General features: G+C 36.7%; 2 protein-coding genes across 5 annotated transcripts; both read left to right on the top strand.

Annotated features, from left to right (window-relative positions):
• Positions 1-1,335: 1,335 nt before the first annotated feature.
• thrsp (thyroid hormone responsive) lies at positions 1,336-1,963 on the top strand. The gene has a single exon (XM_020937720.2). It carries the CDS (start codon positions 1,374-1,376, stop codon positions 1,767-1,769), a length of 396 nt encoding a protein of 131 aa, XP_020793379.1. The 5' UTR covers positions 1,336-1,373; the 3' UTR covers positions 1,770-1,963.
• Positions 1,964-3,356: 1,393 nt separating this feature from the next.
• On the top strand, positions 3,357-11,857 carry slc37a4a (solute carrier family 37 member 4a). Of its 4 annotated transcripts, XM_020937702.2 has the most exons (11): positions 3,357-3,467; positions 3,547-3,583; positions 5,441-5,532; positions 6,758-6,916; positions 7,465-7,697; positions 8,403-8,646; positions 9,320-9,475; positions 9,535-9,620; positions 10,382-10,495; positions 10,580-10,718; positions 10,795-11,857. In XM_020937702.2, exons 4-11 carry the CDS (start codon positions 6,775-6,777, stop codon positions 10,959-10,961), a joined length of 1,281 nt encoding a protein of 426 aa, XP_020793361.1. In that variant the 5' UTR covers positions 3,357-3,467; positions 3,547-3,583; positions 5,441-5,532; positions 6,758-6,774; the 3' UTR covers positions 10,962-11,857. The 4 variants fall into 4 exon arrangements, with proteins under 4 accessions (XP_020793361.1, XP_020793359.2, XP_055003955.1 ...); XM_020937700.2 differs by having other exon boundaries at positions 10,382-10,718; XM_055147980.1 differs by having other exon boundaries at positions 3,375-3,467; positions 3,553-3,583; positions 10,382-10,718.
• Positions 11,858-11,983: the final 126 nt, after the last annotated feature.

Here is an 11,983-nt window from a genome sequence, read left to right as displayed (position 1 = left end):
AAATTATAATAAAAATGAAATGCTTTTGTAATTTATAATAAATAAGCATTAGAGTTATTATCCGTAAAAGCTATATTTAGTTTATCTGGGGAAGCAGATAAGTCAGATTTAAGAAATTTAAAATTACAATCTAACATTTCTTCAAGTTCCTTCAATTATAATAAAATCTAACAAAAGAAAAGAAAGAAAAAAAGAAAGCTCAGATGTGTCGGTGGCAGTGGTGGAAGATAATGAAGTACAAAAGTAAAAGTACAATATTTAAGTGCAAATTTTAGGTATCAGTATGTTACTTAAGTAAATTTGACAGTGGATACTTTTTACTTTTATTATACTACATTTGAGGGTAAGTATCAGCATTTTTTACTTCACTGCAGTTTAGATCTAGATTGAAACGTAAAAAGAACTTTTCTTTATGGTTCGAGACTAGGGATGTAACGATATCCAAAGCTCTCGGTACGATATTTTCACGATATGCATCTCACGTACGATATTTATTACGATATTTTGGAGAGACTAAGATAATTGTAGATAGGAAACTTCTTTGGTTTTAAAATATCTTGACAAGACACGGTCTACTCAGCATGGTTTAGTCCTGTTAAATCCTGTTTTAGTCCTGTTTTAGACCTGGTTTTAGACCTGGTTTAGACTTGGTTTAGATCTGGGTTAGACCTAGTTTAGACCTGGTTTTAGTCCTGGTTTAGACATGGTTTTAAACTTGGTTTAGACCTGGTTTTAAACCTGATTTAGACTTGGTTTTAGACCTGGTTTAGACCTGGTTTAGACCTGGTTTAGATCTAGTTTAGACCACAATAGATCACAATAAATATCCTATTGTGAGACTTGGATATCGTTACACCCCTAATAAATACTTTAACTTTTTTGTTAAGAGGTACTATAATACTTTTACTTGAGTAGATTTTCTCATGTGATACTTTTACTTGAGAAACTTTTTGCCTCTGTATCTGTACTTTTACAGTAACAAAATTGCGTATTGGTCAGTGGGAGCATGATGATACAAAAGCTTAGATGTTTTTTAGTTTGGGTAAATGAGTGGTGGTCATCACCAACAAAAACAGCTATTTAGTTTAAGTTATTTAGCCACTTCTTAGAAACAACCGAACATTCACAACAGGGTCATCCAACTCAGGACCTGTTCTTGTAATCATTTAACAGCTGGACCAGTCACTCCAGTGCAATCTGTAGACAGTAGACCAAACGTGTGGTTATGCAATTCAAACACAGACTTTGACTTTGAATAACTCTCAACTTTCTAAACTCATCGGATGACTCTGTTACACAACACAACCACCCACTATAAAATGAGACCCCCGCACGCTTGGTCCTTCGCTCTGCACCAAAACTCAACCACAAACATGCAACCAACTGAGTCTCAACTGTCCAAAAACAGCCTGTCCCTGACCCTGCGGAGGTACAGCGCCGCCGTTACGGACATGGAGCAGACTATCCTCGTGCCCAGCCTGCTCCGGGATGTTCCCACGGATGAGCTGGGCGACTGCGAGGAGACCTGCCGAGACCTCTACGACAGCTACCAGATGCTCAAGACCATAAGGAACACAGTGGAGAGCGGGCTGGTTTCCATCGACGACCGTAAAGCTGCAGAGCGGAACATGGATCCATCACTAGACATGGATGAAGAGAGGCAGTTTCATTTTCATCTCAAAGGACTTTTCAATTTGATGAGACATCTGACCATCAGGACGCGGAGCCTAACGGAGAAATACAAGGACATCATTGGAGTGGCTAATTGAGATGGACAGAGGGAAAAATCCATGGACAATATTATCGCTTTGCTTTGTGTGAGATGAGAAAACAGTAAATATTAAATGTGTGAAATCAGCCAATAAAGGTGCTTTGCCAAAGAAAGCAGTCAGTTGTGTACTGTATTTATATTTGTAAAACACCTTCCTGAACCCAGAAAGTAAAGACAATAAATTTGTGACACACTTTCAAAAATATTAAAGCGGGAAGCAAAAAATATGTGTTCATGCATTATTGAGGTATTTCATTTATATAAATAAAAAAAAAAATGGCAAAGATTTCACATATTTTTGGCATTTAAATTAGAAAAATTGATAGTCAGTTTTAAATTTCTTGCTTTATTTTGTTGACATATTAAACAAAAAATGTAAAGAGGGGATTTTGGATAACTTATTTACTATTATATTAAAACCAGTATTGAAAATTGCGGTAAAATTGCAAAATTCGTGCTGAGAAATTGTCCTGAAATGTTACAAAACCCCATATAAAAGTATGGATGAAAGTGTAATGTCTGTGTAGCTGTAGTGTCTGAAGAACATTCTAGAAAAACAAAATCTTTGTCTGTGAATAGTGGTAATATTAGTTAAAGGTACAGTTTGTAACTTTCTGGAGGTGGTACATCATCTGCACGATTCCATAAACTTCATAAGTTTTGATAAGTTTTATGCCATACTGTGGAATATTTTAGCCAAAGCAACAACTTTTCCATAGAAACAAGCAGGAGGAGGTCCCCCTCCAGGCCGAATAAGAATCAGATTTCTGGAGAGACAACCCTGCACAGAGTAAGACTGCAAGCTTTTCAAAAACTTTTAGTGCAATAAACACACACACACACACACACATAAGCTTTTAATTCAGACTATTTTTTGCTAAAAAGTTGCATACTATGGTTTTAAGTAATGCTTAATCTATTAGGCTAATTACTATCAATAATTAACTTTGTTTAGGCCTATATCACTTATATTAAGTATTTCTGAAATGTTGGCTAGAATGATGTTGTGATGATAGCCTATATATTTTCAATGTAGCATCTCGTTTGGACTGAAACACTCCAAACTCACACACTGTTCTAAAATCATGTGCCACCACTATTGTAAGACAGCTTCAACGAAACAGACCGCATCTCTCTTTGTGGACTTTAAAAATAAATTACTATTAATTAAATGATTAACTTTATATTGACTCAGTCCAAGCTATCACACACAAATACCCAGTGTCCAACAGTGAAGGGTCCGTGTTAGTTTAATCTTACCTGTAATTTACCAGCAAATAAAGGAACTAAAACCAGAATTAAAGAAAAAAAAGAGTTATATAGTTATAGGCGTGGATAAACAAATTACTTGAGAAGTCATAAAATGCTCTCCAATTTAGTTTAGTCGCATCATCTGTTCAGTTTTATGAAGAAAGCCTGCAGCAGCTCAAAGTCTGTGTATTTAGGTGTTGGGCGGAGTTTTGCTGCCCCCTACTGGTTAAATGTTAAATACAGGTAGACGTTCAATCTCACCGACAGAGGGCGTCATGTTTATATATTGGGGGCGTGGTCACGGGTCTTGCGTCATGACGTAGAGGCCGGTATGCTCAAAGGCACGCCCTCATGTCCACGAAGGCAACAAGGAAACCTCACGACTCCTCAGAGAAGTTATGGAAATATAAAAGTTAAAGATGTGGTAGCAGGAGGATAAGAAAAGGTGCAGTTTGTTTATCATTTCATTGTCTCACCCAGATCTGTAACTATTATAATAAACACTAACAGCTGCTCGTCTTCAGAAACAGGTATCGTGGATGGCTGGCACGGATGCATTAGGTAGGACTGGTACTTCTGGTGTCTGATGCCAACTTTTATTCCCTGTCCTCCTAAGGCTACATTTCATACGCTTTCACTTCACTCACGCAGCTCTGTACTGAAAAAGTTGAATACAGACAGCTTCATGTGCTATTTTCTGATCTATATAATGTTTCTTCAGCACAAACAGACCTGGAGTTGTGTTTTGTTTCATTCATATGTTTAACACACAAATCCTGCATATTTAGTTCTTCTCTCAAACAGAAAACTCTCTGTTCCACCTTGTGATGTCATGTGAAGGGTGACCAAACATCCCTATTTACTATTTATCTGGGACAGTCCCAGTTTTGAGCCCTGTGTCCCCTGTCCCAGCAGATTTATTGAGAACCTGAGATTTGTCCAGAGGTGTCCCTATTTTTGACAAATCTGATCCCTGCCAACAGTAAAGGGAGGCATAAACTGTCATTTATTTCAGTAAAATACCAAATCACAAAGAAAATGTGACTATGCTGACTCACATGGGCCAAGTGCATAACAGTTTTCCTTAATAATTACGCACTTCTTTCACAATTTTATTACCAACCACTCCAAACCGGGAGTGTCCCAGTTTTTGATTTTGAAAATCTGGTCACCCTAGTCATATGGTAATACAGGAAGTGCTCCACTGTATTTTTAAACTCCATGCACCTTCACTAGAATAATGTGGATAATTTAAGATCTGGAATTCCCAATCTCTACTGATAGAGCTGTTGACTTGAAAAGTTTTACTTCATGATATCACAAGGTCAAACAGAGCATTTGATCTTTGGAGATGTAGACAGACTAATAATAAAGGATTACTCAAACGTGTGAATGAAACAACACACAACTCCACTCACCAGGTTACATTTTGTGTAATATATGACCTTTAATCAGTAAAACATGAATAAAAAAATAAAAATGTTAGGTCGATTGGTTGATGCTTAGATGTTTGGTTTGGTTGTGAAGCAATTAGTATTGTACTTAAGTAGAATTTGTAGGTATCTGTAATTTTACCTCATTACATTTGAAAGCAGGTATCTGTACTTTTCTACTCCATTGCATTTTTGAACCAGACTGAAAAGTAAAAGTACTTTTCAAATGATTTTAGGGGTTATTTACCATGTCTTGGTGTTTGTGGTACCAACCTGACTATGTTTTTAAATTCAAACTTAGGTTTTGAGCAAACAAATACACAAAACTCATAAGAAAAATTAAGAAATTGATTAGTGGCTATGAATATGTGTAGCATTTTTAATCAGTATCACTACATTTAAACAAATTAACAGCACTAGTGTGAAATACTTTTACTTTTTACTTTTAAAGTTCATTTTAAACGGGTACTTAAATACTTTTACTTAAAGGTTCATCGTGTAACTTTTCTGGTGGAGGGTCCGTCAGATGCTTTACTCCATGGAGCTTTTATTCCTTTGGCTGGAATGTTTCACACTGTGGTATTAAACCTTTTCTATTGTCATGTAGACCAAACCAGGCCAAGTTACAGGTTAGATCTGTGGAGAGGCGACCCTGCTCACAGTCAGAATGCCTGTTTTTGTAGGCATTTTTGAGCTATAAAACCACCTGTAATTGAATAATTGTAAGGTAGAGCTGTCATACTGTGGAACATTCCAGACAAAGCAATGGCATATCCATAGAAACAAGCAGGTAATGGACCCCCAATTTTTCATGTGATACTTTTACTTTACTTATCTTTGTATCTGTACTTTTACTTAAGTAACAAAATTTAGTATTTCATCCACCCCGGCTTACCATACAAGAGGAAATTATGCAAACCTTGTAAAACGTAGGTCTGCAGGTATTTATTTCTTATGCCAATAATGACTAATGATGTATTTATAGCTGGTGCTTGACCTCCCCATGTCCAGGCCTCTTGGTGACAGAGGTGCGTGTGGCAGATCCTGGTCTCTCATGGTGACTGTGCTCTGAGACAGGTATGTGCCAACTCAGCTCAACTCAGTCAACTCTGCAACTACAGTTAAAGGTGCATTGTGTAACTTTTCTGGTGGATTTTGATTGATTAAGCTTGAGCTGAAGCTTGAGCTTATTATGCCCTTTTATTCCATTGTAATAACGTCATCTTGAAATCAGTTCATATTCATAAATACAGCAAGAGGAAACAAACAAATCAGTAACAGTATAGCAAAGTGTTATAGCACAAACCAAGTCTCATAATTCATGTATCTGCTCAGAGTTAAACATTTAAACTTATTTTTAAAATGGAAGAGAGTGGAGCACAATTTTAGGTTTTCTGTCCATAAAAAACTTTTCTCCATGGAGATGTTACTGCTTTGTCTGAAATGTTTCACAGTATGATATTAAACATTTTCTGTCTTCATGAAGACCAAAACAGACCAAGTTACAGGTCAAATCTGTGGAGAGGCAACCCAGCTCACAGTCAGAATGCCTGTTTTTCTAGGTATATTTGAGCTATAAAACCACTACAGTTCCTAAAGTAAATTTGTGATTGATTTTCTAAGATTTGCTTTAAAAATTCACATATTAAAGGTGCAACGGAGACCAGCTGGACTATGGTAGCTATCCGTATAACGCATATGTTTTCTGTCCAAGAAACACATTTAAAACTTCAAAAAAGTTTATGATGTTTCAGGGGCAAAATCTAAATGAACCTGTAGGTCTTGGGTGTTTAGATAAGCTGATTAACAACATGCAGGCTATTAAACTTATTTTTTTCTTTGCGGAAATTAATAGGAAACTGAGAGGTGAGCAGTCATTATAAACTAAAAAAAATATAATATTAGTAGTAGTTCTTTCTTTTTTTTTGCCTGATTATCAATTTCTTTCGGGATAAATAAAGTATTATCTCTATCAGTCTGTCTGTCTAGTAGTGCAAATGTGAAAATGCCCCTCTCCTTGTGTATTTTTTTTTTTTTCCAAATATTGGTTTATTTGCGTTTTCTATGTTGAGTCTCATGGGCTACTTTGTAATTTGGACTGCAGCCTCCCCCTGGTCCTGGGTGACTATTGGAGCTCACAGTGAATCATTAATCTCATCATTCTCAGGACACTCTTAAGAGATAAACACCGGTTTAACAGGCGTCCGTGCATACTGAAGCAAAGTTCAGTGTCACAGGCTGCACCAGTCTGTCAGCAAGTGTACTTTGTCTTTACAATCTCTTTTCTTTCTTATTTCTTTAGGGGTAACACACAGAATCATGGCAGACTATGGGTACTACCGGGGAACTATATTTTTGGCCATGTTTGTTGGCTACACACTTTACTACTTCAACAGGAAGACATTCTCCTTTGTTATGCCTTCTGTCATGGAGGAAATTAAGATGGACAAAGATGATTTGGGTATGTTGTTTAAAGCTACATCTGAATTTTCAGACTTTTTATCAAAGGTCTTTAGAATTTGATTTAAAACTAGTGTTGACAATGAAGTGGTATAAAAGGCCATGGCCATTTTTTATGTATTTATCATTTTACTACTTCAACATAAAAATACAGCTTGACTACACTCATGACTTCATACATGTATTTATTAAAAGAACTATTTACTCTAAGAATAAATGGATCCTTTACTGACAACTTGCCGTAGGACAAATAAGTAATTCAACCATAACAGCTTTTAGATACAGATATATATACAACTGCTCTATTGAAATAAAGTACACCACTAAAACAACATTACACAACATTATAATTTTATTGTTCATAATAAAAATGTGACTTTAAAAATTTAAAACGATGCTAAATACTGAAATGCTTTACATTTCATAAGGATATTTGTATGAAATATTGACAATAGCTGATGTCTTTACCTGTACCATTATGCTTAACAATGGTCATTGTAGCCTGATGTGTACTGATGTACTTCTCTCTGTACCCTTCTATATCTTCAGGCATGATCACTAGTAGCCAGTCCTTGGCCTATGCCATCAGTAAGTTCATCAGTGGAGTGCTGTCAGACAAGCTCAGCGCTCGTTGGCTCTTCTCCATCGGTCTGTTCTTTGTGGGAGGCATCAATGTGGTCTTCTCCTGGTCCTCCACTGTAGCTGTCTTCTCCACGCTGTGGTTCCTCAACGGTCTGGGACAGGGCCTGGGCTGGCCCCCCTGTGGGCGGCTGCTACGGAAGGTACTCACTTTAGGGTTTTCTGTTCTACTATAAGATTTTTATTTTTATTTATATTTATTTGCTGCCCCCTTCATTAGATATGACCCATACAGTCTGATGCAGCAGTCTTTTTCGTTACAGAATTGGAAAATCCTCCAACAAGGTACTGAAGGCCCCCCTGTACGCCCCCCAAAAGTCTACCAAATGGTTACCAAAAGGGGCTTAACATGTGATAATCTCCATATAAAATGCAGAAGGCTGTAATCCTGAATAAAATGCATGCGTATCATGTCTGAGAGCCAAAAAATGATATTTATCAGGACACGATTTAATTATAGTTCTTTTCAGAGGGGTAGTCTGGTATGGGCTCCCTTTCATTTCTTGACTGTCTTTTCAGCACAAAATGTAATCACAGTAGATAGTTATTACAAATCTCAGTACCTCCTCATGGGCCAAACTTTGGGGTCCCCAGGTTTAACTACTCAATATTTGTATTGATTGATGCAATTTCAGAGCTATTAACTAACAAATTCATGTGTTGTTTGAAGGTGTGGTCAGTTAAGTGTTGTCTCAATGTGTAATTTACAGTATTTCAGACAAATATTAAGATGAAGAGTTGTGCAGTTGATTACATTAAGTTTAATAAATCAGAGAGGCGTGTGAAAAATTGTCTCTCAAACTCCATATCAGAGCTCACTGACTACAGCTTTCCTTGTGTTGCTGTAGTGGTTTGAGCCGTCTCAGTTCGGCACATGGTGGGCCGTCCTGTCCTGCAGTATGAACCTGGCTGGGAGTGTGGGTCCCATCGTGGCATCTGTGCTGGCCCAGAGCTGCAGTTGGAGGACCATCCTGTCTGTGTCTGGGATCATCTCTGTTCTCGTGTCCTTCATCTGTCTGGTGGTCATTAAGAATGAACCCAAAGACGTGGGGCTGCCCAACATTGAGGCGGCCGCCAAGAAAACCAAAGGAGGTGAGGACTTAGTTTTACTTTACAAAGATGTGATATCCCTTTGTATAAAAAAAATAGAGATCTCATTTTGAACTCCATAGAAAAAGAAGTTAAATTCTGAAGAAGCTACTTGGTTGAATTCTGTGAGTGAATATGACAGCGTAGTGTTTCTCCATTCATCCGAATTTTGAAACAGAAAGAATAATTGTGCAACTTGCATTGATTGATGTCGTCAGCGTTTTTGGTTGTGTTTGCTAATGTGTGCATTGTGTCACCATGGTAACCGTTAAACATTCCACCATTTGAGATGCATGTAGAACACCTCCAGCGTGACGTTACTGCAAAAATATCAATTGTGTTTGTTCTGGTGTGAACATCAGGAGACATTTTCGCATCAGAATCATTACATTTATTTATTTTTAAAACAGATTTTACAAGCTACGGTTCATGTGCATCCTAATCATCCATCTGCATGTGTTTATTTACAGCATGTGTTGTCTAAAGGTCAGGTGCTCTTTGGATCTCAGAGGGCCCCTCACATGCCTATTACATGTACAGACAAATAATACACCTGTGTTGAGTGTTGTACAACAAATGCACATTATTCACTTGTCCTATCTTACATCGATATTGTTTCATCGCTTAAATATTGGCAGAGAGATAGATTTTTTATATAATATTGACTCCTCCCCAGGGCCCTCGACTGAAAGCACACTGTCCGAGTTCCTGCTCTCTCCGTACCTGTGGCTGCTGTCAGTCAGCTACCTGGTGGTGTTTGGAGTCAAAACTGCATGTAGTGACTGGGGCCAGCTGTTTTTGATCCAGGACAAGGGGCAGTCAACACTCATGGGTAAGGTACCACGCTGTTTATGCTGATCAGTGCTGTTTATAACTAGTTTTTCTCCATAGGTAGCTCTTACATCAGTGCTCTCGAGGTTGGAGGCCTTCTGGGCAGTATAGCTGCAGGCTACTTCTCTGACAAAGCTGTGGCTAAAGTAAGTAAATAAATAAACTAGACGTAGTGAAACAGTAGAAGGAAAAACTAAAAGTACTACATATAAGTACAGCAAAAGTGTTTTTTGGATAACAAACTACTAAATAGTAGTTTACACTTTTTCTTCTAATTATATTTTTACTGTACAAAAATAATTAGACTTACACTTGGACAAACTTTATTTTTAGATTAGATTTATTGTCATTGTACAAAATACAACAGAACTTTGACAAAGTAAATCTGTAGCAGTAAAAATTAGTAAATATAGACACATTCTCACATCCATACCAATAAAAACATTAAATAAATAAATAGACACTGATTATTATTGATGGTATTATTGATCCAGAAGGAAAATTATGTGGACACAGTAGCTCACACTTCATAATATTTTATAATAACAAAAAGCAAAAATATTAATGGTAATAATTTCTAAATAAGTAGTAAAAAAGATTGCTTGAGACTGGTGTCAAATAAGGAATAATTATATAAATGTATATGTACAAGTCAAAATAAAATGGAAAATAAGTCATAAAAAATATCCCAGCTATAAACAAGAGGTTGTAAGGAAAACGGTGTAAAGAAGATATGATGATTGACAGGACAGAGGGTTATCTATTACATAAGGGTGAGTTGTTGTACAGTTGTAGGGAGTATGGTATGAATGTATCTTGTATGAATGTGTCTTATATCGTTCACTGTTTGAGCAAAGCTGTAGGAACCCGTTGGAGAATGAGCTCCTCTGTCTTCCTTTTCCAACAGCAAGGCATGAAGATCTATGGCAATCCTCGTCACTTCCTCCTCCTTGTGATGATGGCGGGAATGTATGTGGCCATGTTTCTCTTCAGGATCACAGTCACCCCTGACTCCTCCCAGGTATTTGACTTGCCTCCTGCTTTTACAGTTACTACAATTACTATCCTCGCTGTTCAGTTGCCATTATATATGTCTCTCTTTCAGCTGTGGATTCTCACTCTTGGGGCAGTTTTTGGGTTTTCCTCCTATGGACCTATTTCTTTGTTTGGAGTTATTGCCAATGAAAGTGCCCCATCCAATTACTGTGGTACATCGCACGCTATTGTTTCCCTCATGGCCAATAGTAAGTGACTTCATACTAGTTGATGACATTTATTAGCCTGGAAATTAAAATGTTTTGTACTTATGTTTTTTTTTAGTTGGGGGCTTCCTTGCCGGTCTGCCTTTTAGCACCATTGCCAAGCACCACGGCTGGGAGACTGCGTTCTGGGTGGCAGAGGTCACCATTGGGCTCTGTACTGTAGTATACTTCCTATTGCGCAATATTCAAACCAAGATGGGTGCTTTACCAAAGAAAGAAGACTGAAGCGTGACTCTGATACCTTTAATGGACCAAAGGCGTATTGTCATAGTGTTTTTATATTTTTCTACCAGTGTTATTTTCTCAGGACAATAGTAAAAATGTAGAAAACATTCAGGAATGCAGGAATTTCCACTGTAGCCATGTTTTCTTCATTACCTCAAAAATCTAATTTATGACATTTTAATATACCTTTTTTTTTTTTTTCCAATAATGAAGATGAAATAACAGTGTCAATTATGTTATTGTGAGTTTTATGAGTAAATGGATCATGAGTGCAGAGTAGCAAATGCAGAATGATGGGAAAGTGAATGAAATATAGATTTTTGTTGGTGCTTCATGTGATACCACAATATTGTCATTAAAAATTATGTCTTAATAATAATTAAGTATGTATCTCACATTTAGAGTAATAGAACGTTTAATCTGTATTTGTTTTGTAAATAAACAAATAAAAATAGATTTGGAACCACATAAAGTCACCACATCACATATGTTAGAGAAGGTTTTGAAACATTTTGACAGTCATCCAGCAGTGCTTCGTACCACTCCTGGGCAATGGTGGATTAGTACTCACTTACATTTACTTGAGTAACTTGTTGGTAAATTGTACTTTTCTACTTGTGAAACATTTTTATTGACTGTTATCTTACTTGAATAAATGTTTTGGTTACTCATCCCACTGTCAATAAGTTGACATCACTGTGATAAAAACTTTGTTGACAATATAAATACTAAATCAAATTTCACAAACTTTTCTTGGACCGCTCCTCCAGATATGATTTGGTTTTCCCTTTTTTGTGATCTATCTTCTTAAAATACTAGGATGAATTTTGTGCATTATTTAATATTTTGTTCTTCCAATTACATTCACTTCAAAATATAAATCAGCTTCACCCTGACAGTTACTACTTAATTTACCATTTTAAGTCATAGCTTTCCCATTTAGTTTTTGTTTTTTTTACAGAAACTACTCAATCATGTACGTTAGTAATAATTGTTATAACTGGTTTCTAAATATATTTATG

This window comes from Boleophthalmus pectinirostris, unplaced genomic scaffold (genome assembly GCF_026225935.1).
Source record: "Boleophthalmus pectinirostris isolate CB_2022bp ecotype Guang Dong unplaced genomic scaffold, ASM2622593v1 HiC_scaffold_9, whole genome shotgun sequence".
NCBI lineage: Eukaryota > Metazoa > Chordata > Actinopteri > Gobiiformes > Gobiidae > Boleophthalmus > Boleophthalmus pectinirostris.
Note: the sequence above shows the minus strand (reverse complement) of the source record. Positions and strands in the feature narration are given on the sequence as shown.